The 24,187-nt window shown below is 47.3% G+C and overlaps 1 protein-coding gene across 1 annotated transcript in view; it reads left to right on the forward strand.

Moving 5' to 3' along the window:
• Window positions 1–24,187, forward strand: part of CDS2 (CDP-diacylglycerol synthase 2) — a 55,957-nt gene that overhangs the window by 24,204 nt on the left and 7,566 nt on the right. The window contains exons 2-6 of the mRNA XM_032859137.1: window positions 17,404–17,540; window positions 18,788–18,884; window positions 19,642–19,739; window positions 21,659–21,798; window positions 23,583–23,641. Coding sequence (XP_032715028.1) covers window positions 17,404–17,540; window positions 18,788–18,884; window positions 19,642–19,739; window positions 21,659–21,798; window positions 23,583–23,641 — 531 coding nt within the window. The remainder of the gene's footprint in view (window positions 1–17,403; window positions 17,541–18,787; window positions 18,885–19,641; window positions 19,740–21,658; window positions 21,799–23,582; window positions 23,642–24,187) is intronic.

A 24,187-nucleotide genomic window follows, 5' to 3' on the forward strand; every position in this document is an offset into this window, starting at 1 on the left:
TTCCAGCTTCAGGCCTAATTTAATCTAGGGGCTCAAAAAAAAAAGAAAAAAAAAATCTAGGGACTCAGATGTCACCAAGCCTCAGTCACTCTCTTTCACATTGCTTTTGTTTTCAGGCTTCACATGGTTGCAAGATTTTCCAGCAGGTTAAAGTCCCATGGCCAAGGTCATGCCTTCTTCCTGGGGGCCCCACAAGAAGTACAGGGAATCGCTGTGATTAGTTTGTGTGTCCAGTGAAAACATGCCAACTGTGACCCAAACACATTTATCAATATTATCAAAACTTATTGGTTGTTGAATGCTATCATTTTGTCAATAGACTAACGGTTTAAGGTACGTGCAGTTGTTAAGCAGGGATTTTAGAAGTTTTGGTAGGGCTTGATTGTAATGTCCAAACCAGTGTTCTCTTTGTATTGAACCAACGATGATTAGATTTCCTAATTTTCCCTCTCTGGGGTCAATTGTTGGGTATCTCTGGTCAGTTTTTCTAAATTATCATTTGGCAGAACATTCTTTTGAAACATGACAGAAGTTAGGCTGTTGGTTTCCTTGAGAACAGTGTTTTTGGCAGAAATTTCTGCAAGGTGTTCAATTTGGCATCCAGGGATTCCTAGGAACCTAAATAGTAGCCAGAGCAACCAACAAAAACATGGCATCTAATAAATTTTGGACATAGGAGCCATGTTTAATTTTGTCCCCATTGGAGGTAGGGATACTTAGTTGTTTCCATAACATTCCAAATCATGAGTTACCCCAAAGGCATAGCAGCTATCAGTATAAATATTTACTGTTTTGCCCTGGGCTAAGCTCAAGTAACTCTTTTGGGCTGAAGTAGCTAAAGGTAAAGGTGCTGCCTCAGTGACTTCAAAGGAGTCACACTAGCGTACCCAGCATGATATTTACCATTTTCATCCTATAAATAAAAATAGTCAGCCAACCATGAAAAATTTGCATTGGTTATAGGAGTTTCCTGTAAATGTCACTGAAAGCCAAAAGGTAATCTGTCTGCATTAAGCAGTCATGAGGAGTTCTGTCTGGATGCAAAAGTAGTTCTTGTTTCCAGATCAGATGCCCTAAATATGGAACCTGAGTTTGAGCAAACTGGCAGGGGAGTGGGGAATATATATATGTAGAGAGAGAGAGGGAGGGAGAGAGGGAGACTTTATGTCCCTTTAAGGCCCAAAGTGGTTGTTGTTTTTCTTGTTTGTTTGTTTTTAAAGATTTTTAAGTAATCTCTCTACCCAGTATAGGGCTTGAACTCACAACCCCAAAATCAAGAGTCATATGCTCCATCCATTGAGCCAGCCAGGTGCCCCTAAGGCCAAAAGTTTTAGCAGATGAGTGCTGTCTCCTGTGAGGAGATTTGAGAAAGGGAGCAGAGAAGCAAATCATATACATATTGTAACCAACTAGAGCCTGCAGAAAACTTTATATCCTCCAAATCAGCTTTTAAGGTTTATAAGGAATTAAGAAGGTTTGCCTGTGTAACCGGAGCATTACTGTCCAGGTTTATTACTGTTCTTCCCAGGTGAAAGCAAGACGATACTGTCCTTATGAACCGGAATACTAAAAGTGCACTATATAGAACAATCACAGGGAAGGAGGATTTGCTTTTAGTGGGAAAGGACATCAGTGTGTGGGGGTTGAAAAAAACAGGGCGCCCAGGGATAATGTTACTTATTGCTCTGAGGTCCTGGACTAGCCTCCATCCGGGGCCAGGGGTCTTCTCACAGGTAAAGTAGGGGCTCCTAGGGCCTAGCACAGGGGATGATAAGGCCCTGAGTCTGTGGTCTCCTACTCTGGGCTTGATGCCTTAAAGGGCTTCTTTATAGGGCATTTGATCTGGGGAGAGGTGGCAAGGGATCTGTTTGAATCTTGGTGGGAGGTGTGCTGTGAATCCTGCCAGTATCAGTTGAGGAATCTGCCCATAAAGAGGGTGGCAGCTGACCCGATGGGGACAAATGAGCCGTGTCCCCAGACTCCCCTATCATGCCATCAGAGATGGAGCAAACAGAAAAGGCTGAAGGCTCATTTAATCCACCTGGTTGGCAATTTTGATTCTAGAGTTATTTGCTTCTTTCGGGAGAAATTCTGGCATAATACTTTCCTGAGAAATCTTGTCCCAGTGAATAAATGGGATGGAGAAACTAAGGAGAAAAGGGTGGGAATCTCTCCAAGGGTCTAACCGAAAAGGAATAGGTGCAGAGACAGGAACCTTTGAGGTTTATGAGAGAAACCCCTTCTCCCCGCCCAACTATTTGGGCTGTTTTCATGCTCTATTGCCAGCAGGACCTGCTTTCCAGGAGTGGTATAGCACACAGAGAATGTAGCTGTGGGGTTAGTAAGACAAAGAGATTTCATTCTCAGTCTGGAGAGTGGTTTCTTCAGGCCAATTAAGAATGGGGACTGGGAAGAGCCCCTGTAGGTCCTTGGAGCCCCATTGCTGGGAATTAGGAGGACGTTTGAAAGGCTGGCAAGAGGGCTGAAGGTTTCTGGAATGTTTAGGTTTGTAACGGTCTTTTTTCCCATTGCCCTGGCCCTTTGCACCTATAGCAGAAACCAAGGGGTTTTGTTCTGTTTAGGGGCTGTCATTGGCCAGAGTTGAAAATCAAGAGTTTTAGTGGTCTTTCAGGTGGCCCTTGTGGGTGTGAGTGAACTGATTTGCCAAGCTAGCTAAATGTGGAGGAGACGCAGTTTCCCATTCCATGCTGCTCCTTCAACTAAAAAATCCTGGTTCAACCTGTTAGTAAATGAGAGCTAAATGCTACCCAGGTGGATTCTCTAAAGGAAGACTAGAATCTTACCCGGAGACACTTTGGAGTTGGTTATAGTAGTTAGACCAGGTCATCAGGCTGTTGTGTGCAAATCTGAATTCTGTTCCAGTCAACAGGCTTAGGAAAAGCTACTGTAATTGCCCAGTGGAGATTTGCAGGGAGCGTTCTAGGATCTGGCCAAAGTTAGGGGTTTGTTTCTCTAAATGTTTTAGGATGTTCTCATGGGGCTAATTTCATCCAGCGTTTGGCGTGGTCCTCCCCAACAAGCGCATGGCCTGGCTGATACAAATCTTAGAAACTGGGGTGGTAAGTTGGAATAACTATGTTAAATTCTTCAGCGAACATGGATCCTGAGTCACTTTAGGAAACTTTAACTCTGGCTCGCAGTCTGACTTTGGTCCAGGGAACATAAGAGATTTGGGATTTATTTGGATCCAAAGACTTAACTTGTAAAAAAAATTTTTTTAAAGATTTATTTATTTATTTGACAGAGAGAGACGGTGAGAGAGGGAACACAAGCAGGGGGAGTGGGAGAGGGAGAAGCAGGCTTCCCACCAAGCAGAGCCCGATGTGGGGCTTGATCCCAGGACCCTGGAGTCATGACCCAAACTGAAGGCAGAATATTAACGACTGAGTCACACCCACGCACCCCAAGACTTAACTTTAAAGTGGCAGGTTTTATTACATTCAGGAAAGGAGGGAGTGGGGAGAGGTTCAGAGGAAAAGGGAAGTTCGGTGAAAGGGTCAGTATACAAAGAGGTGGGGGATGTAGCGAAGGTAGGAACTGAACACCAGATAAATTGGAGATAGAAAACAGGAAAGGAAAAAAAGAGGCTTCAGAAGCCCCCTTTTCTACTTTGCTTGCTTCCATTAGTATAGAAGAGGCATTTTGAGATTCTTGGTAATGTTTGGAAGCTTCAAAATCCCCAAATCCCAAAATCATATTCAGTTTTAACAATTTTAGAGCCATGGCTGCCCATTTCAGTTTTGAGAAAGTAAGTTTGGGGAGATTGAAAGTTCTCTATAATGGCCACTGAAGTTTTAAATTACTTTTGTTTAAGTTGGTCCATTTAGTTAGAAAAAGAAGACTCAGAAGCCGTTTAGTCTTCTTTCCATGATTTGCTTGGCTCAGTTAATTTAGAAATAATGTTTTGCACAGAGGCCATCTTAGAATCCTGAAAATGTTTGGATCCCTCAAGGTACCAATTAAAATAGGCATCCCATTCAGGTCTCTCTCTGTCTCTCATTTAAGGAGCCACAGCTTTCTAATTTAGTTTGAGAAAAACAAGTTTGGGGAGATCGAAAATTCCCCATAGTAGCTATTGGTGCTCTAAATTACTTTTCACTAAGTCAATCTATTTGGTTATAAATGTGCATGTGGAGGGGCCATAGTTTTTTTTTTTTTTTTTTTTTAAAGATTTATTTTTTATTTATTTGACAGAGAGAGAGATCAGAAGTAGGCAGAGGCAGGCAGAGAGAGAGAGAGAGAGAGAGGCGGAAGCAGGCTCCCTGCCCAGCAGAAAGCCCGATGCGGGGCTCGATCCCAGGACCCTGAGATCATGACCCGAGCCGAAGGCAGAGGCTTAACCCACTGAGCCACTCAGGCGCCCCGGGGCCATAGTTTTTAAACATAAAACCAGTGAGGGTCCCAGAAAGGGGGGCACCTTCAAAGCATTCTGATGACTGGGATCCCATATCTTAGAGGTTTTTCTCTAAGGAGAAAATGCCTGAAAGCACAGTTTAAACAGGAAGAGCCTGGTTCGAGAAGGAATCAGGCCCAAGGCCAGGACAGTTCCAGTAGGAAATCTGACTCTGAAACGGAGTCAGACTGAAGGGCAAAAGAGTACTCTCATAAGAAACAAGACCTTAAGATAGATTTCAAATAAAGCCTGGAGAGCTTGGACACAAAGTAGAGCTTAAAATCCAGGAAAAAACTTAACCTTCACCCTCCAGGGTTGTCGAGAAAGCAGTGAGCCCATTTGGCTCTATGGGTACTGGCACCTGTTTGTCACCAGCCTTGGAGTTTTGAGGGATCTTTCCTGGGTCCCACTTCCTACCACAACTAATGTTAACATTAAAGATAAAAGTCACGTTACCAGCAAAAGTGGGTTTGTTGGGAAATAACAGAGACTTGTAATCTGAAACAAGAAAACTACTTCCAAAACCATGGGCAAGTTAACAGAACAAAGAAGAATGGTCTTCCATGGAGGAGAATGGGGGAAGGTGGCAAGGCTGTTCAAACAAAAAGGCCATGGGAGTAAACTGGAATAGTAGCTTTTCATTGGCTGGGTTGGGACTGTCTCTCATTGGCTGGGCTGTTACCAGGGAAGAAAAAGAACCTTTCTTCCTCCTGATGAGATAGTAAAGTAGTAGTGACTTGACCTACTGACTTGAAAGGTAGTGTCTTCCTGTTGGGTCTGCACTTGACTAGGACTGGTAGGGCATGAGAGCTTCCCCTGCTGGCCTCCTGACTTCATTGTGAACAAGACGTACTTTCGTTAATTTTCACAAGTGATATGAGTTTTAGAAAGACTACTGGCTCTGAGGAGAAGGGAGACTGGAGGGAGCAATTAGGAATCCATTGTAGATGAGAGATGATGGGGCTGGGATGAGCCTGGGATGAGTCACTGCTGAGATTAAAAAAGTTACATTTGATACGTTTTGGCTGTGGATTCAACGGGACTTGGATTTGCAAATAATTTGCAAATCTAGTTGCAAATAATCATGAAATTGATTGGCTTAAACCTTTCTCTGTCCTTGCTTTTCAGGTGTTGGTCATCCTCAGGCTGTCATCAAGGTGCATGCCAGTGCTAATAGCACCTGATTTCCTTTTTCCTCATGCTAGTGAGGGAGAGAGAGCTCAAATGTCTCCCCCATGGCCTTCTTATCAGATTCTAGAGCTATATTTCGATTGTACCATCTTAGGCCAAGTGCCTACTCTAAAACAGTCATGGCTTCAGCTGGGGATAAAAATCCCTCTTCAGGAACCTGTTGCTGTGAAAAAGGAGATGGAATTAAAATAATTAGTTTGCACAGACTACTGTGTGCCATTTAGGAAGAGTGGAATGGATTTTCGGAGGGAGCCACCTGTAGTGTCTGGTACCTGGGGGAAGATGAGGGGAGAGGAATTAAGCATCACTCCCAAGTTTCTGGCTTATACAGGATACAGATTGTGGTATCAAACCTGTTGGCATGGTGAGCCCTCAGGATTACCAGTTTTATGGGCAACATCTGTAGTTTTGTTTAGATAGTTAGGTTTGAGATGCCTATGAGAACTTTCTGGTGGAGGTGTCGTTAAGTATTTGGGAACAGTAGTTGTGTCTGCCACTGGAGGAGGGATTGAGGTTGGTGGAATTGGTAATTAAAATCGAGGGGCTGGATGATGATAATTAGGGAGAGGGGGTTTAGAATCTGTCCAGAACAGTCCAGCATTTAGAGGTCTTGGAGAGGGAAAATAGCACAGAGACTAAGACAGAGCAGTCAGATAAGATGAGAACCTAGAAAGTATGTATCGTGGAAGCTGAGAGAGGAATGTTTCAAGGAGGAAGTTGTCAACCAGATCTAACATTGCCAAGAGGTACAAGATGAAGACTGGAAAGTCCATCCAGTTTGGCAGCACTGAGGCTGTTTTATTTCTAAACGTGTTAGAAATTTCATGTTTGTTTTAGTTCTGAGAGCCTGGGGCATCACACTGAGGCCATGTTGGTTTTTCTCTGCTGAGGAATCTCCTAATCACTTGCCCTTCAGCAGACCAGGCAGCTCCTGCCCCTGCACCTTTTTCCCCTTCTAAACTTTTTATTAAAGGAGCTTTTCAAACACAAAAGAATAGTTTAATCAATTTCCTCATACCCATTATGTGGTAAGGGCACGCTAAGGACTCTTTCTTTTTAATTATTGATTTTCAAAAGATAATCTAGTGTCCTAGCAGCCTTCAAAGGTGGCCAGTGTGGCTTCTTACAGTTATCATTATGAACTCACAGATTTTCATATACTTGTGTTTAAATCATATTTAGTCTTTTAACACTCAAATTATCCCATCTTTGGGGATCAGGAGTCTTTTCTTTCTTAAATGGCTTTCTTGTTTTCCCATGCATCCTTAATGATTTATCAAAAAAGCCATTTCACGTTGTTGCTTTCATAATTTCATCTACAGTCAATACAACAATTTTGAGATTGAGAACACTGTTAAATTTTTTTCCCCCCAATGGAGAGGAAATCTATTTGATCAGCATGTATTTCCATGACTGTTAGTTATGAATCAGGAGTACCAAAAAAGTGACAATATTCCAATGCTATAAAACATTTTAGGGTGCTTGCCCACTTACAGAGGCAGGGGAGGTTGGGGCACAAAACACAGGGGACATCAGCTCTCATGTCCACTTACCTTGTCACCTTTGTAGTAAGCACTGTTGGAGATGGGGGAAACTGAGGCAGGTACCAGATGGCAATTTATGATTTAGGGGCTTGTCAGATATGGACCTCAGCAGCTGGTCTTGATTTCACTTTCCGGCAGAGGTCTAAGGAGCACACTTGAGCCCATTTTTGGGATTGCAAATATATCTTTCCTTTTCATCTTATTAGATTTTGGGGTAGTATTTTTTTTTTTTTAAGATTTTATTTATTTATTTGACAGAGATCACAAGTAGGCAGAGCAGCAGGCAGAGAGAAGGTAAAGCAGGCTCCCTGCTGAGCAGAGAGCTCTATGTGGGGCTCGCTCCCAGGACCCTGGGATCATGACCTGAGCCAAAGACAGAGGCTCTAACCTCTTTATTTTTTATTATTTAAAAAAAAAAAAGATTTATTTATTTATTTATTTCTTTGACAGACAGAGACCACAAGTAGGCAGAGAGGCAGGCAGAGAGAGAGGAGGAAGCAGGCTCCCTGCTGAGCAGAGAGCCCGATGCGGGGCCTGATCCTGGAACCATGGGATCATGACCTGAGCCAAAGGCAGAGACTTTAACCCACTGAGCCACCCAGCTACCCCGCTTTAACCTCTTTAAACCCTTTAACTGAGCCACCCAGGCGCCCCTTTTGGGTAGTATTTGATATATTCTCTTCGGAAGAGTCTTTCTCTAATAAAGAGGAAACTTTTTTTTTAAGTTGCTTTCTCCCTCAGCAAGGCTGAAGACTTGTTTTTCCTTAAATGTTCAATAAAGATCCATGACTAGGGAACAGAAAGTAAGAGGACCTATTGGACTCCAGCAGGGCTTCTAGTATTTTGTGCTCTGACTCTGTAAGACAGTGGAAAAACAAGTGATCTCCTCAGGACAGAACCTTGGGCAGAGCCTCCTGGGAGACAGAGGCCATTTTTCCACCTTTGGTCATCTCTGACCTGAATGAAATAATGTCTTGTGATGATGGATACCAGATTAGAGTTGTATGGTTCTTCTATTAGTAATGGATGCATTTACTCCAGAGGGAGCTTGAGTGGGGAAGGTGGGAGAGGGTGTTGGGAGAAAGGAGAATTCCTGTTCATTCTCTGTCATCCACACTCTTGGTTTTATGTATGAGACTGGCATTTTCGAGGAGGTTGGGACCCAGTCCTGTGTGTGAATTTGAAAGCCTTACATTCAGACAGCTTCTTCTTCTGTTACTGAACTGTTCTCAGAAATACCTCTATTGCAAATCCTGGGCTTTTTGAATCCCCAATAGCATTTAGGATATGTTTGGCCACAAATGACTGAAACCCCAGAATAACTGGCTTGCCAAGATAGAAGTGCTCTTCTCTCTCATGTAATAAGCAGCACAGGCCCTTTTACTGTGTTTGTCCTATTACACAGTCATCCTCCATAGCTGTTCTTTCCTCGTTGTCAACTCATTCCATCTTGTTGCTTAGTCATTCATAAGAGGTGGATTTCACCTCCTAATTGGTTGCTGGAGCCCCAGTGAGGCAGTCTGCATTCTAGTCAGCATGAAAGAAGAAGGGTAGGATTGTACACAGCATCTGTGCTAATGACTCACTGGCCAGAGTTGGAAAACGTAGTCTTGGTTCTAAGCCCAGCTAAAAATCAGGGCTTTTATGACAATGTCTAAGAAAGAAGAGAAGATAGATAGTGAGACCATGGGCTTCAACCCTGTGATGCCTCATGTAGTACTTGTTTTGTTTTAAAGATTTATTTAGGGGTACCGAATGGCTCAGTTACTTAAAGCCTCTCCTTCGGCTCAGGTCTTGAACCCACGGTCCTATAATCAACCCTTGCATCGGGCTTCCTGCTTAGCAGGAGTGTCTGCTTCTCCCTCTGTCCCTTCTCTCACTGGAGCTCTTTCTCTCATTCACTCTCTTAAGTAAGTAAATAAAATCTTAAAAAAAATAAAGGTTTACTTGAGAGAGAGTGAGCACGTACACAGTTGGCCACATGCACACAACTGGGGGAAGGGACAGAGGGAGAGAATCTTCAAGCAGACTCTCCACTGAGCATGGAGCCCTACACGGGCTTGGATCCCCCGACCCTGAGATCATGACCCCAGCCAAAATCAAGAGTCAGACGCTCAACCAACTAAGCCACCCAGCCGCCCCCCTCAAGTACAACAGTACTTGTTAAGAGCACAAAAAATGAATTGCTAAGTCACTCAGCTCTCTGCCAGTTCAGTACACCCTGGATCCTCTTGGAGTGATTGGCTGTGTCCCCTTAAGCATATGTGGTAAGACCTGCTTAACCGTCTTTTCTGTTGTGGGCCCCATGCCAGATGCTGGATGTACTGTGGATGTACTGTGGTGAGGCAGTCAACAGCAGGAGTCCGTGCAGTATGGGGTGTGCTCTTAAGAAATGTTAGGGGGCCACTGGGGCACACAGGGAGTTGGGGAAGCCTTGGAGAAAAAGGGATCTTTTAGCCAAGATTCAAAGGGTCAATTAAAATTGACCAGAAAGAAGAGAGGTGGGTGTCCGTAGAAGTGATGTGCAGAGGCTGTTCTAGGTAGGAACAGAATGAACAAAAGTCCTGAAGGTGACAAAGTACGGCCTGTTCTAGGAACTGACTGTACTTCAGAATGGCTTTGAGGAATGAAACTGGGAAGGTAAATAAGACCCTTATCTCAGAGTGCCTGGTATACCATTGAAATAAGTGTGGACCTATCCTGTAGCTATCTATCCTTCAGATCACTAGTGGCAAATTGCCTCCATTTTTTTTTTTAAAGATTTTATTTATTTATTTGACAGAGAGAGACAGAGCGGCATCACAAGTAGGCAGAGCATCAGGCAGAGAGAGAGGGGGAAGCAGGCTCCCTGCTGAACAGAAAGCCCGATATGGGACTCGATCCCAGGACCCTGAGATCGTGACCTGAGCCGAAGGCAGAGGCTTTAACCCACTGAGCCACCTAGGTGCCCCAAATTGCCTCCATTTAGACTGGGGTGCTCCAGAGGGAGTTCAGGACAGGGAGTGACAGGATCAGATTTTCTTTCTGAATCAGGTTTTAAAAAGCTGAGTCTCCCACACCTGCATCTTTCATGTCCTTTCTCTGGAACCCTTTGGTGTGGAGTGCAGTCACCTGTGGACGTAGGTGAAGCAGTCCATCTGAAGTAGCTGAGCATATTTTCTGTGGGTCATATTGATAGGAGGCTTTCAGAGGACAGGGGTATGGCCATATTGCAGATGACTGTGAACTTTCAGAGTAGGACTCCTCTTCCTTGATCTTTTGTTTAAAGAAGTGAACTTGGCAAATGGGATTAACATTAGAAAAAGCTAGAAATATTTGCTATTCCTAACACTACATACACACACACACACCCCACCCATACTTGACTTTCTTAGTAAGAGGGACACTTAGGTCTCTGATACTCTTATTAAAGATAAGCCTATTTCTGGCGATTTCTCTCCTGGGGATGTGTCTGTAAGTGGGGGAGTGGATTGCCCTTGCGGCTGCCACTGGGTTTAAGAAGATGGCAAGCCCAATATTTAGCAGAAGGGTTAGGCTCAGCCTGATGACTTTCTTCCAGGATAAGTTTTGTGATTTGCATCTAAAGCGGCGCAAAACATAGTTTGTGTGAATTCCATAATTCACCGAGTAAATGAAACTTATGAATTTGAAGCACTGCCAGTGGAAAGGGCCGAGTTGTTGGAAGCAGAACCAGCCAGTGCCCTGAGCATACCTCTTAATGAAATTTCCCTGAAAGTGAAAAAGAGAGGGAAGAGCCTAGTGGTTGCTATCACTTATTTTCTTTCCCTAGTTTTTTGCCCTTTACGGGCAAACAGGAACAGAATATTAATATGTTTTCTTTAGCAAGGTAGAAATCTGAGTTGGCATCTGGTAAGGAAATGGGGTATGGGATAGGGTGAGTACCTTCTGCCCAGAGTCTGGTAGATACAATGCCAAGGGCTCCTATGTAGCCTGGCCAGAGCCACACTTTTTTTTTGCTCAAGTTCTCACCATCAACCACTTGTGGGTGTCACTATGGAGTCTTGAGAAACAACAAGGTCAGAGGGTGTACCCTGACACCAATGATGACCAGAAGGGAGCCCCAAAAGGATGCTGCCTCGTAAGCTTTCATAAGCCCAAGGCAATCCTTCAGGAAGCACTGGGAATTGGGAAGGAGTGGGAAGAGGTTGGGTTTTCTACCCAGAAAATAACAGTGAAAATGAGCTCTATGAGTGCAGGTCCCTCCCCAGGCCAGGAAAAGCCAGGCCTCAACCGCAGGGAGCTTCCCTTCCCACCTGCTGTTTCCTCTGGCCCTCTCTCATTGCCTTCTCTTGCTTCCACTGAAGGAAAGTTTCTGTGCTGTGCTGTTTTGAGCCTCAGGTCAGGGCTAGGGTTGGCTTCTGGGCAGTAGTGGGGGTAGAGGGGCCCTGGAAGGCTGGTAGGGGAAGCCTTTCCGAGCAAGAGTTCCTCCAAAAATGTCATCAGGCCTTTTGTGAGCCTTGGTACCCATGACATTCTCTCTGTCCATCATCAGTCAGACTTTCTGCTTTCCCTTCAGGGTCTAAGTGAACCAGGAAGGCCCAGAAGGGAGCTTTTTTCTTTCTTTTTGAAATTTCGTTTCCTGTTTACACCAGCACCAGGCCCCTTGGGGAATGACTAAGGGACTGTGGAGGATGGTTGTTGATGGAGATAGAATCTCAGAGAGGCTGTGCTCCACTAGCCTCTGATCTGGGCCTTTGGGTTGAAAAGGGAGGGGCTGCCTGGAAGCTGGGCTGAGACAGTTTAAAGCAGCAAAGCAGTTTTTCCTTGCTACCCTCCGGACAGGGAGGGGGATGGAGTGGGACTGGACTAGTCTGGTCCCGCTGTGAGGGCCACTGGGGAGGCAGGGACGTGGGTCCTGGCATGTGAGCCTGAGATCACAGTGGGTTCTGTCACTCTCTCCGTGCAGTCTGATGCTTTGGTCTGTGGTAGGTCAAGTAGAATTCTCATTAACTCATTAGGTCACCAAGTCCTTGGGTGCCTGGTCTGTTCCAGGCACTGCTCAGCACAGTGGGAAGCAGGGAGCCCGTGGCCACTGAGACGCGGCCGAGTCTGACGTGTATGTGATGCCTTAGCCCGGTGCCCAGCTTGCACAGACTTACAGAGTTATATATGTATACTGGTAGGCGCATTATAAAGCATGCACAGGAAAGAAAATACAAAGGAGAAAAATAGAAGTTAGTTGTAATATTTCTTCCCACACTCCAGTGGGTTGTGTTGCACACGTCCCACTCCAGAGAGCAGTAGTACGGGCTGCTGCCTTTATGTGTCAGTAGCTTTGGGAAGTGGGTCACTTTTGAGTTGGGGGGCCGCCTACTGGATGAATGGAAGGCATGGGAGAGGAAGCGGGGCAGGGCGATGCTGAGCTCACGTAACTGGTGAGCACACGGGCCCCAGCAGGTCCTGCCGGCCACCGTTCTTCCCATGCCACCCTCCTTGGGAAGCGTGCCCAGGTTGCCTGGTGGCAGGGGGTGGGGGGTTAAGGCTCTATGCTGCTGTCCTGTGTGCCCTGGTCAGGATACTGAGGGCCGTGGGTGGCCGTGTTGCTCTTCCGCCTCTTTATCGTTTTCACAGACTTCCATTGCTGTGGCATTTGATCATTCCAGATAAGATAAGGGATCCTTTCCAAGATAAGGGATCCTTTCTCCCCTGGGAACACCAAGAGATCTGAGGCCTCCGGGGAGTGTGGTGTGTGTCAGAGCTGGGGCCTGGACCCTGCTCTCCCAGACTGGCCGCTGCCTCCTCCTGCAGGAGGTCATCCTCTGCATCTGCCGATCTTGCCATCCCCTGGAGGAGCGCACCAGTGTACCTCTAGCACCTCTGACTCTTGGTCCGGCATGTGCCACCTTCCTGCTGGGCAAGAACTTGGGCCAGGTCCCTGGCCCCTCGGCATCCCCGCCCATGATGGAAGTTGCCACTTGCACTTGCTTGGCTGCTTTCACTCAGGCATAAGCAGCCAAAGAGGAAGTCCTCATGGTCTGAGTGAAAGGCCTTTTCCCATAGGGTGGAAAGGAGCCCGAACACCATAAGCCTCCAAGTTCTCTTCGCTTTTTGTTCCCTTAGCCTGTTCTCTTGTGACATCTACACCAAGGGGTTGAGGTGGGGAACTGGGGGTCAGGAGCCGAGAGAGCTGGCTGTCTTGCCCGCTCCCCGTCCATGTTTTTTGGGCTGTGCCCTTGCCCCTTGCATAGGGATTTGCCCTTCCTCCTTGCTGGGTCCTATTGCAGCTTATGAGGGAGTGGTGGTCGGGGTAGGTGCTGATCTCCTGCTCAGAGGGTGCCTCCAGTAAGGGCTCTGGCTGATTTAGTGACCTGCATCACGCCTGGGTCCTGGGGTTACTTGCTTAAGAGGCAGGTAAAACCTAGAAAGTTACCCTCTTTCAGGCTTGTTGCTTTAGGGTGTTAACTTCATTTCTTAGCTGTTCACCTCAAGCTCCTTGACAGCTTGGTAATAATAGTTGTAAGGTCTTTTTTTTTTTTTTTTCAAAGATTTGAGAGAGAGAGAGAGGCAGAGGGAGAGAAGCTGACTCCCCATTGAGTGTGGGGCCCGATGAAGGACTCGATCCCAGGACTTTGAGATCATGACCTGAGCCAAAATCAAGAGTCGGCTGCTTATCTGACTGCGCCCCACCAAGCACCCCTTATGGCATCTAGAACTATAGAGAACTAGCTCTTGTACTGCTTTCTGCCCTGGATACCCCACTACCCCTCACCCCTTCTCGCAAGGAAGGATAGGAGTCAGGGTGATCTTGCAGGACACAGTGCTGGGCGAATGCTCATCAAAGGATGGGGAAGGACTGGAGAGGCTCAGCACCGAGCTGGAGCTCACTGCCCCTCCCCTGCGGGCGCTCTGCCTGGGCTCCTTCCTGCCTGGGCTCCTTCCTGCCCTTCCTCTCCTAGGGAAACCAGCAGCCTTTGTGAATCTCCTTGACGACGGATGGATAAGTTAAAAATAACCTTGTGTTGGGGCATGCATGCATTCGTGCGTGTGTGTGTGTGTGTGTGCACGCGCACATGCACTTGTGGCTGGATACAGGCTCTCTCCCCTGCTGGGCTCTAGCTCAGCCCCTGTGGCTTCCTGATGCTCCTGGTGAGCATCTGTGGGAGGCCTTGGTGGGGCCCAGGAGGTCACATGCTGAAGCTCCTCTGGTTAGGGGTCAGATCTAGATAATCCGCAGCATCATTCCTGTACTAATGGTTGCCACTGGGGTGTGGGTGTTTATGTTAATATAAGGAAGGGAAAGCTTTTCTGAATGCCTCGGTCTTTGTTCACTCTAACTGGAGAGGAATGATTACAGAGGCATTGCTGTGGTTCAGAACCTCTCGGTGCCGGATTAGGACAGAGCCCTGCGGTGGGAGGTGGGGGAGTTTGGCCGTATCTCTTTAGGGAAGGAGGATCTTTCTGGGCCCGTTTGATAAAGTGAGGACATTGCAGTATGGAGGCACTTGCGTGACTTGTCCAGAGCCCCCTCGCTGTGCTGTGGCAGTGTAAGGAACAGTGACCATGTCATTAGAAGCTAAGGCTCTTGCCTCACCTCCTGCTGATGAGGTCATCTGGATAGGTCCTTTACCAAAGCCAGCTGCCTCTTATTAGCAGTCTTACACTAGTTAAAATCCTCTGTTTTAGTTTAGTTTAGAAAGAGCTATTTCCCTGAGGGCAGGGGCTGGGTAGCTCTTTACCACACCTGGAATTAATTCCTGGTTTCCTCTCTCCATTATTTTTCCATCCATTTGTGAGCATTTTGCTCTGTACCAGGCATGGGTAGGTGAAGAGGAAAAGGTGGTCCTTGTCTTGAAGGAGCAACAGACAAGTACAAAAATATCCCCATCAGTCTGCATTGTGGCCAGTGCCCAGAATGAGAAGGCTAAGAGAAGGAGTGATTGGGTTAGAGAAGGCTGGGAGAACACAGTGACACAGGGTGCTTAAGGCTGGAATGTCTGAGACGTTCCTACAAATCCAAAGGAGGGCAAAAAAACTCGGTAGAAAAATGATCAATGACTTGATAGACACTTTACAGAAGAAGATATCCAAACAACCAGTAAACATGAAATGGTGCTCGATTTCATGTACTTCTTAGGGAAATACAAATTATTCAACTTAAGAAAAAGTGACTGTTTTCTGTGTTCACAAACATATATAACAAAATCTTTGAAGATGTGGTGAAATACCCGTTTGCCATTTCTAGTTTACTTCATAGTGAACTTCTTGCCGAAAAGTAAAATGGGGTCTCCAGCCTGACCTCCACAATCCCATCTTCGCGGCTGCGGCCCCACACCTCCGCACTCGGGGTGCTCTGGCCCCCGGCGAGCCCGGAAGCCTGGGTGCCCTGCGGCTCCCTGCGGGCTAAGGTCTGCTCATCGGGAGTGTGCCATTGCTCCGAGGCAGTGGTCCACACTCTACCCGGGTGAACACGCTGTAGCAGCTTCTTGTGCTAGCTGTCCAGCCGTCAGGAGGATGTCAGGAATGAAGACATCCTGAATTCCCTCAAGGACCTCTGACCAGGTGGCGGGTTCGAGCCCACCCTCATTTTTTTTTTGAGAAGTGCAAGGTGAAGGGTATGCAGGTGCACCTCCTCTTCACCTTCCTGCTCTGCCTGGCTCCAGTGACTACACCGCCTTCATGACTGACCCCCAATTCATCACACGGTCTCTAGTCTGCCGCAGCGACATCGCCTGGAACTTCCCGGTGGGCCCAGATGGCTTGCCTGTTTGCAGTCCAACCCCTGCTTTCCAGCCATCGACATCCAGCCTGATTTTGAAGACCTGCTGTCCCAGGGGCCCAGTTGTGCTAGGGCGCCCCTCCCCTCTCTGCTGCCTGGCAGTCATAGTGCTGTCCTCTGGGGAATTCATTCACGATGGTATTTCCTTGAACTCTGTGTAGAGGAATGCCTGAGGTCCAGGAAAATCCCCTGAAATGGGCACTTCTTGTCCATCCCAGCCCCACTCCCTCTCCAAACCAAGTTTCCTTACTAATAAAGTGTCAGGTGTCAAAAAAAACAGTGGATTCCAAGATGCTTAAGTAAAAGGAAATGTAGTGGGATGAACACTGAGAAGTCAGAAGACCTGGGTTAATAGGAGATTTGGGGCCCACCATTGAACTTGCTCAGAGCCTCTATCTCTTCATTTGTAAATAAGGATCTTCCTGTCTCCTTTCCCTTCCTTCCATAATGACTCTGTGGCTCACAACAGGTTTGGAAAACAATCTTACAGCTGTTGAGAACTCTGCAAATCGAAGCAATATTGTTCGACTCTAATTTGAAGTGATTTGACTTCTTTTCCATCTCTTCCCAACAGCAGTGGCTGTAAATTCTTATAAGAGATAAATGCTCCGAGTAGTAAGGTCCCTAGGATTCAGAGCAGCCTGCCCTTGGTACTTTGGATAGAGAAGCAATTGCTGGTGTGACTCTGCTCCCCTCGTGGAGGGGGGCTGGCAAGCAGGGCGAATTTCTGACATGGCCGGAGCCCGGATGGCAACTCTGTGGGTGACATGGCAGGGTCCTCTGGTGCCCGGGGCTGCGTGGCTGGGAAAGGACAGTGGCACCCCAGTCCTGGTGAAGCCTAGACTCTAGTAAGCAGTACTGTGTGTCTTCCACACTGCCTGGGGCTGGCCGCCTCATGGGGTGCTCCTGTGGAGTCTGGAAGTAACACAGCAGACTTTGGGGCATTTAGTGGGGGGACAACAGCCTGCACACCCGGCTTTTCTCTGAGAGCCTGGCCAGAGCCACTGGCCACTCTGGGGGCATTAAGAGTCCACAGCATGTTGTGGGAGAGCAGGGACTTTGCTGCATGATTTAGGTGTTTTAGGTTTTAGAGGTGGATGTGTCTTTCTGGGTGCCCGCGGCCAAACACTCCTTGGCAGTAAGCCTGGCAGCAAGGGCAGGGTCAGGAATGAGGTCCTGCTGAAATTCAGGCCTGCCTCCACTTTTGGATACAAAAGAGCCCCTTTCCCCCTCCTCCAGACTGTTCCCTCCCCTGCCCCTGGGAGGGCAGGGGGATCGAGCAGGTAGTGGCTGTTCCTCAGTCCCCCATGGCAGATGCGTGCTTCGCTTCCAGCAGAGTCGGCCCCCTCGGCACATGTCAGAAGAGTGTCGGGATCGCTGTGAGTCCCATCTGCTCTGTCACCTGGCTGTGCTAGGTCCTCGAGCCTTGTTGGGGGGTCTTTTCCCATAGATCTCTTATGACGGGCATGTACTTCTCATTTTTGACCTTCTCCTCATCCTGTTTTTCTGCTGTGTAGGAATTGGAGTCAGAAGTGAAGGTAGATGGAGAGACTGCGTCGGACAGTGAGAGCCGAGCGGAAACTGCTCCTTTATCAACGTCTGCAGATGATACCCCAGAGGTCCTCAACAGGGCCCTTTCCAACTTGTCTTCAAGGTATAACCTGGCTTCATGATGCGGATGCTTGCAGGGGCCTCGCCTCAGGTCCGAGTGCTGTGGAAAACCCAGAGCCCTCAGGCAGCCGGCAGTCATCGGACGTGAGCCCATGGCTATCAAAGTGTACAGGCTTGGCCTGCCCGGAGGCAGTGGCCACAGTCTCCCTGCTTCTGCTCAGGCCTCCTCTGAATGTAACCTTGTGCTTGACGGCAGCTATGAGCACAGCCTAGAAGGATCTGGCCTTTGAAGGGTGCTTCGGTGGGGCTGGGAGGGACAGTAGTCTGAGGAGGAGGAAAGTGTGGACAAAGGGGTGGTGGCCGGCAAGGTTGTTGACACAACTTGTGAAGGGTTTGTGACTAATCGACAGGCTGCTTTTCACAGAGGAGCTCAAGTTTCTAGGTCAAAGTTTAGTTTTCCCTCTCCCACACACATCCATTGTGGACATTCCTTAAATTCACCCAGAAGAATTGAGAAATCTCAACTCGGGTGAATCCAGAGCTAAAATATTAGTCCCTTGAGACTCTGGTCCTCCAACACTGGCTATGTGGGCAGATTAAAAAACATAAACTTTAAGACCTCAAAACATTATCTGAAGGTGTTGCTATGTGTGTCTTGCACACATGTGTCTCTTTGAAAGGTGGTGTCGTGCAATGATCAAGGGCTTGGGTTCTGGAGCCAGCCTTCTAGGATTCAAATCTCGGTTGGACCACGTCACAGCTCTATGATTTGTGTATCTGCACTTCCTATCTGGAAGGGTTAGTAGTGTTGAGGCTTAAATGCATTAATATATGCTGAGTCCTTATAAAAGTGCCAGATGCTTCTTTGTGATTGTTATTACTGTTGTTGAATGTTGTTCTTACTATAAAGATACAGGGGCAGAGTGATGCAGGATTTTGCTGCTGGAAAAATGTGCATTGTTTTCCTTTGGATAGAGAGCCATAGAAGCCATCCAAGCAAATACAGAAGTGGGCACCACATTTCCCTTGGGACTTTTGCCAGATTCGTTTGTTAAGATAGGAAGCTGGGAGTATTTTTCTGTACACCTTGGAACACCTGCTGAGTTTGGTGTGGGTGAGGTGATGGCTGTTGGCCCTGCTTCTGCCCGCATGTGGCTAGTACCTCTGTCAAGGGGTAGGAGGTACGCTGCAGGAAGGGATTGACCTCTCCTTCCAGAAAGAGCAATCCCCCTTGACTTTGTGCTTTGCTTCTTTCCCGGCTCCTAACATGTTTTCTCCTTCCGCTCTTAGATGGAAAAACTGGTGGGTGAGAGGCATCCTGACTTTGGCCATGATTGCATTTTTCTTCATCATCATTTACCTGGGACCAATGGTTTTAATGATCATTGTAAGTGCCACTTGCATGCTGTTTGGGTTTTGCCTTCAGTTTTTCCTACGGCTCCATCCTCTTAAGTGTAGGGTATTGGGTTGGTTCTGGGAATCCGTGGGAGTCCTGGGTCCTCAGACCACATCTGCCTTAGAACTGTCACTGCTCCCCTTCCAGGAGCCAACTGGAGGGCTGTTGGCATCAGCCAGTTGTGTGTAGTTAAAGATATCCCTTCATTTTAAAAGTTGATACTATTATTTCAGCCGTTTGATTAGCCAGTGACCCCGGCTGTGACTCTATGTGACTCTCCGTTTTGTTTCTTGTTTCCCTGGGGCCTCACTGTGGGGCTTAGGACTTTGATTTAAAAAATCCCAGTCCACAGCACTGTTCTCTTAGTCTTCCTGCTGGCATGGACAGGGTCAGATGACTAGCGGCTGACTGCTGAGCAAAGCAGTTGGGGATTTTCAGGTATTTCTATTCAAAGTCAAAAGGGGAAGAGATTGATGGAGTCCAGGGAAGTACAAAAATAAAAAGTTAATTGAAGCTTCAGGGGTGCCTATTTCTTGGATCTATCTAGTCTGTGTGACACAAAGGACTGCACTGCCGAGGGGGTGCAGAGTGAGTGGGAAAGGAGGAGGAGAGCAGAGTCACTGTAGGACTGACATTCTTAATATGATAGTTTTTCTTCAAGGCCCATGACCTGTGTGTGGGTTTCTGTTTCCAAAAATGGTAAGAACTGGGGAATTAGCAAATACTCAGAGTATTTTCTATCTTGTAGGTGATGTGTGTTCAGATTAAGTGTTTCCATGAGATCATCACTATCGGCTACAACGTCTACCACTCCTATGACCTGCCCTGGTTCAGAACCCTCAGCTGGTAAGCCCTCCAGCCCCACGAGGGCCCTGGACGGATTTGGGTGACGAGCGTTTCGTTATAGGTATTTACAGTCATGGTGGATAGATGGGGATTGATGGCCTCCCACTCCGATAGCCCCTTTAAGACCCAAGTATTTTATGTGGATGGCCTGTGGGGAGTGTTTTGTAGTTGCCTGGGGTCTGGAGTCTTCTACATGACTGCGTCTGTGAGCACGTTTGCCTTGGTATTTGGATTCATCAGATGTTGCACAGTGGCCCCCACCTCTAGACCAGTATATTTTTTATGCTCTGATGTGCCGACATCCCATGAGAGTCCTCTGTAGTTTGTCTTTGCTGGTGTTGCTGTCTCTGGAACTTGGTTTCCTTGTCCTTGAGACAGATGGTTGAGACTGAGTCAGTTGGCTTTGGAACCCTCATTCCTTGGACGGAGGTGCCATAGGGGCCAGGTGGGCAGGAGTGACCCTGAATACAGAGGATCTGGGCTCCTCAGAGAAGCTCTGGTCCCTCTCTCCTAGGAAAGGGCTCAGCTGCCTTCAAGCAGAAACAGAATCAAAACCTGTAGCCAGGTGATGTCTGAGGTCCCTTTCTGATCTGAAACTCTGCTGTATTGGCCGCACTGTCCTTGCGGGACTCGTGAGCAGAGCTCTGTGTGGTGCCGAGAGGACTTGGGGCAAATATGGACCCTTCTCACCTTCTGTGCTGGGATGCAAGGGTTGGTTCCATGACTTAGCAGCCTGAAAGGAGTGTTTCAGGCCCCAGCAACGTGGTCATGACCAAGGGAGCTGACGTGCACAGACTTGGGCTGGACACATCCTTTCTACAGATGCTTCCCCACCAGCCAGCCATGCAAGCTGCCTCATGGTCTCCACACAGGCCTGTGCCTGCCACCCAGGTTCAAGTGTAGGTCTCTTCATGGCTCTTCTAGAGCTGGCAAGCGGTATTTTAAATTTTGTTCACACACTCAGGATGTCTGACTTTCAATTGTGGTCACTGACCAAAGGGAGTGTTTTTCATGTAACAGAAGACAAATCCAATATGAGAGTTCTTGAACTTTCACAATTAAAAAAAAAAAAGAAAAAGAAAAAGAAAGAACATGGAAGAGAGAAGCCTTCCACTCTCTTTCCTACCTCAGGACCCTGGCTGAGTATTTGGAGTAGGCCTGCTTGCTCCTACACTCCAAAGCACCGCCGAGGCTCTAAAGGTATATGAGCCATGGCGGCCCCTGCCCAGAGCTCCAGTAGAGGAAGCAGGTTATACACACATGAAGAGTTAATGCTGGTGAAAGGCTGATGTTTCAGAGATAGGCTTCAGGGAGGCAGATACTCTGAGGCCGAGTATAATTAATTGCTTAGTGAAATGACCAAATACTACATACTATAGAAATAAACATGGGGGAGCCAGAGACCATGTTAGGTTGTACAAGGCTTTTATGAAGACAATGGTATTTGAGCAACGAGTGACAAAACGGGGTGAGTGAAGTGGATGTCCCAGGCTGGGGGAGACAGGAGTGAAGCAGATGGTGGCAAAGCCAGAGTAAACCACTGTGATAGGTGTGTGGGGTTCCTGGAAGAGAGGAAATAGGATGGGGAAGCAGGAAGAGCCACGCTCTGGAAGGTCCTCCTGCGGTGGGAGTGTTCTTAGATTAGGCATGGTAACTGTGCAAAAGGGGCAAAAGCTGAGTCCCAAGTTTGTGGCAGATGGAGAGTGAGTGAAAGCTGCCACAGATTTCCAGATAGACTTCCCAGCCACAGGGTCCCCAGTGAACAGGGAACCGTGGTTGGCTTGTTCTTAGCAAGCTGCCGTGGGTGGTGCAGGGTGTGAGGGTCACACGGGCTGCTGCTCTGAGTTTTTGCTGGCAGCCTCAACGGAAAGGAGAGGCCACAGGCGCCCCCCAAAGCAGTGACCTGTCTTCTTTTATAGGTACTTTCTACTATGTGTAAATTACTTCTTCTATGGTGAGACAGTGACGGATTACTTCTTCACTCTGGTCCAGAGAGAGGAGCCTTTGCGGATTCTCAGTAAATACCACCGGTTCATTTCCTTTACTCTCTACCTAATAGGTAGGCATTCAGAGGTTTACCAGTTCTTGGGTTTGTCTTATTTGTGTTTGCTGAGTAGAAGTTGGGGCACTTCTTGGTGCCTGCACAGTCTTGATGATGTTAAGGTTGATGGTGCAAGGCAGCAGAGCTGAGGGCCCTGCCTTAAATCTGAGTCATAGCAGCTCTTGGCTAAGAAATGGAAGAAATGGGACCGAGGGCCTTGTGTGGCTGTGGAGACTGTAGTCATTGCCACCTGTCCTTGTGTCCCAGCCTCTGTGGGAGGGCAGCATAGCACAGTCCAGTCCTGACTCCCCTGTTGGCAGAGATTCTGTGGTGAGATCAAAACAAAAACCACCCAGGAATTTGGGTATAAAACCCAGCAGCTGTCTTTAGGGGAGTCACCTGAGAAGCTGCGTGAGGGACACTGCAGTGTGGTGGAGATTTTACCCAACTGGGTTTAAAAAGACTTTGTGACTTTGGAGGAGCTGGGTGCTTAGTCTTTGGGTCTCTTGTCCTCTGGAGCTAAAACAGCAGACGCACTGTGAGGATTTGATTAGATGCATTAAAAGTTCACAAACAGAAGGGTGCTGTGTCAGTCTAAACTCAGTACTACTTGAGTGTTAAGTGTTAATGCTAGTGTTTTTCATAGTTGCCCTCAAAGCCAGTTTGAGGCACAGAAGAAATTTGTTCTGACCTAAATTTCAGTCTGACCTATTTTTGATGAGCTTGATAGCAATACTTGGCTCCGTGAATGGCCCCTGGCCATTAAAATAGAAAATCCACCGCCAAGGGGGTCTGTTGCTGATGAGCATAGTCCGAGAGTGTGCCTCAGGCCCCGAGAGTAGCCCCCCATAGTGGGAGGCCTGGGGTCTGGAATAGCCACGTGTCGTCTTCTGGGCAGGGCTGTGTTTGAGGTGCCAGCCACTCTTCTGGGTAAGTGTTTCTCTCCTTCCTGAAGGAGTGTAGGGGCTTAAGGTTTATATTTATTTTTATTTTTATTTTGCCACCATGTGGGTCAGTGTGAGAGGTGCAAGGCCCTGACTCCATGCTAGGGAGATCTGCCCCCCTTAGCCAAACCTATGATTTAGGACAGGGGTCAGCAAGCTTTTTCTTTTTAAAAAAAATTTTTTTAAAAGATTTTTATTTATTATTTATTTAACAAAGAGAGAGAGATCACAAATAGGCAGAGGGGCAGATGGGGGTAGGGAAACAGGCTCTCTGCTGAGCAGAGAGCCCAATGCGGGGCTCGATCCTAGGACCCTGAGATCATGACCTGAGCTGAAGGCAGAGGCTTTAACCCACTGAGCCACCCACGTGCTCCCCAGCAAACTTTTTCTTAAAGGTCTAGATAATATTTTAGGCTCTGGGGCCCATAGGCTCTTTGTTGCAACTCTTCTGTTCTGCCCCGGAGCATGAAAGGAGAACCCCAGATAATATGCAAACAAACAGGTATGGCTGTGTTTCAGTAAAATTTTATTTGTGAAAACTGGTGTCTGATCTAACCTTTGGTGTTTGACCCCTGCTCCAGGATCAAAATGTTCCTATCTAGTGAACAGTATTTTAAATTGAGTGTAGTCTGCAAGATTTAAAAAAAATACTGCCTTCCTTTGATTGTCTTGAAGGAGTCTGTTTTTGCTTCTGACACTGGAATAGCTAGGTTTATTCCCCTGGGCTTTGGAATTGTGCATTGCTTAACTACTGCAAAGAAATTGGCCAGAAGACCATTTAACACATCTAAAGGAAATGATTAGGACAAAGATAATGCAGAGTGTGATTCATTTTGCCCTTTCTCCTTCTCAAACTAGGATTCTGCATGTTTGTACTGAGTCTGGTCAAGAAGCATTATCGACTGCAGTTCTACATGGTAAGTGAGATGTGTGCGTGTGTGCGTGTGTGTGTGTGAATTCTTGGCTTAAGTGAAGTTCTACAGAAACTCACAAGGCCTCTATGCTTTCTGTGACAGATCAAAACTCTGGAACACAGTCTGTTTTGTGTGCATAGAACCTAGAGCATGAAGGGATATCTCCCATTTAAGTTACCCTGCTCTACATCCACCTAGACCCAATCACTGTTAACTTACACCCCCAGCAGCCTCTCCATTAGGACCTGTAGGTGGCGTCCAAGTGTGGCTCAAGGTGAAGCTTTAGGCAATGCCCACAGACACTCTACATGCTACATCACTCCCTCAACCTGGAAGCAACCCCTCACTGAGGGGCCTAAGCAAGGGTCCTAAGTAACATTCATTTTCTTAAGATTTTATTTATTTACTTGAGAGAGCTAAAGAGAGACAGCAGAGGGAGAAGGACAAGCAGAGTCCCCACCCACTGAGCAGGGAGCCCGACATGGGGCTCCATCCCAGGACCCTGAAATTATGACCAGGTGCTTAACCGACTCAGCCACCCAGGCATCC

This window comes from Lontra canadensis, unplaced genomic scaffold (genome assembly GCF_010015895.1).
Source record: "Lontra canadensis isolate GAN:19392208 unplaced genomic scaffold, GSC_riverotter_1.0 scaffold16, whole genome shotgun sequence".
Taxonomy (NCBI): Eukaryota; Metazoa; Chordata; class Mammalia; order Carnivora; family Mustelidae; genus Lontra; species Lontra canadensis.